The sequence below is a fragment of the Myotis davidii genome, unplaced genomic scaffold (genome assembly GCF_000327345.1).
Source record: "Myotis davidii unplaced genomic scaffold, ASM32734v1 scaffold733, whole genome shotgun sequence".
Lineage (NCBI taxonomy): Eukaryota > Metazoa > Chordata > Mammalia > Chiroptera > Vespertilionidae > Myotis > Myotis davidii.
The window spans coordinates 165,205-166,733 of NW_006284956.1; the positions used below are offsets into that span (position 1 = coordinate 165,205).

Below are 1,529 nucleotides of genomic sequence, written 5' to 3' on the forward strand. Positions count from 1 at the left end.
ACACACATATATAAATAAAAATAAATAAATATAATTTCCAACATCCTTAGGGACTAATATTAAATTAATTTATAGATAAACTTTGGTTATCTGAAATCTTTGGTTATCTGGACACTTTCTAAGAGATTAAACGTTTAAAGATAGAAATTACAAAGGCAATGCAAAATAAGCAACACATATTTGGTCTTTGTAAAGCTGTAATTATGATGATAAGTGTGATGTAGTACATTCATAGTTTTATATAAATTAATAACAGTTAATATATCTAAAGGCTGAAATCTAAGCTTTAAAATTTTCATCTCATTTATATGCATTTGTGTGTGTTTAAACTTACATAAAAAGTTATACTAGAATTATGAAACTAAGAACCTTATGAATAATAAACAGAAAAAAACAAACAATTCAGGGAGAAATGATCTTTGCCTATTCAGTCTACTTTAAAAAAAAAGAAACAAAATCGTATCTTCTTATTTGGTAGCTTTTTCGGAAAACAGAACATTCTTATCTCATAGAGAAGCTCCCAAATCTTTGCAGTTTTGTGCTGATTTTTTTATTCTTACTAAAATTTTTTACTTCTGAAAAAGTTAAAATTTCCACTGTTACTGCTATGATTAAATGTTATTTCTGATTATTTGTACAACTAAGAATCATTTTTGTCTTTAGACACAAATGACTTATGTTTATATACTAATATTATAAAATGTTTTTTATATTTTTGATACTGATTTTCCCAAATCTAGACTACTTATTACATAATAAAAATGTTAAAACAAACAAAAAACAAGATAAATACTAATAAATATATTACAGAACAATGCCAGAACCTCAGCATTTTCCAAATTCATAAATTTGAATAACAGTGCTAACTTACCTCTTCAGCAGACATGTGAAATCGTAAAACATTTGGCAGAACACTTCCATATTCCCACCTGAGTGCTCTAATCCGAAGCAATCGGTCATACCTAGGAGATTAAGAAGGTATTAGATGCTTAACAAAAGAGATATCAGAAGCTGTTTTGATCAGGAAAGACTCGAGACTCACATTAATCTAAATGTACTACTAGTATGTGGACTTTATTTGGCTCCTGAGACAAACTGTGAGAAGTCATCTTGGGGACAAGGCAGAAAATATGAATGTTGATTAGATAGAAATCTTACTGATTAGAGCTGCATACTAAAGTATTCAGTGGTAAAAATGTCATGATGCTCTACAATAGTGTAGCATAAATAAAACAATATAAGTCATTTATGGCAGCCCAGCCGGAATGACTCAGTGGTTGAGCGTCAACCTATGAAAATTAATTAACTAATTAAAAATAAATAAGCCTGGCTGATGAGGCTGAGGTTGAGCATCCTCCTATGAATCAGGAGATCCCCGTTTGACTCCCAGTCAAGGCATTTGCCTAGGCTGGGGGTTCAATCCCCAGTAGGGGGGTGTGCAGGAAGCATCTGATCAATGATTCTCTCATCACTGATGTTTCTATCTGTCTCTCCCTCTTCCTTCCTCTATGAAATCAATATATATATAT

At 31.0% G+C, this 1,529-nt stretch overlaps 1 protein-coding gene across 2 annotated transcripts in view; it reads right to left on the reverse strand.

Annotated features, from left to right (window-relative positions):
• Positions 1-1,529, reverse strand: part of GINS1 (GINS complex subunit 1 (Psf1 homolog)) — a 16,645-nt gene that overhangs the window by 7,238 nt on the left and 7,878 nt on the right. For both annotated transcript variants that reach the window (XM_006755237.2, XM_015558430.1), the window contains exon 4: positions 872-962. In XM_006755237.2, coding sequence (XP_006755300.1) covers positions 872-962 — 91 coding nt within the window. The remainder of the gene's footprint in view (positions 1-871; positions 963-1,529) is intronic.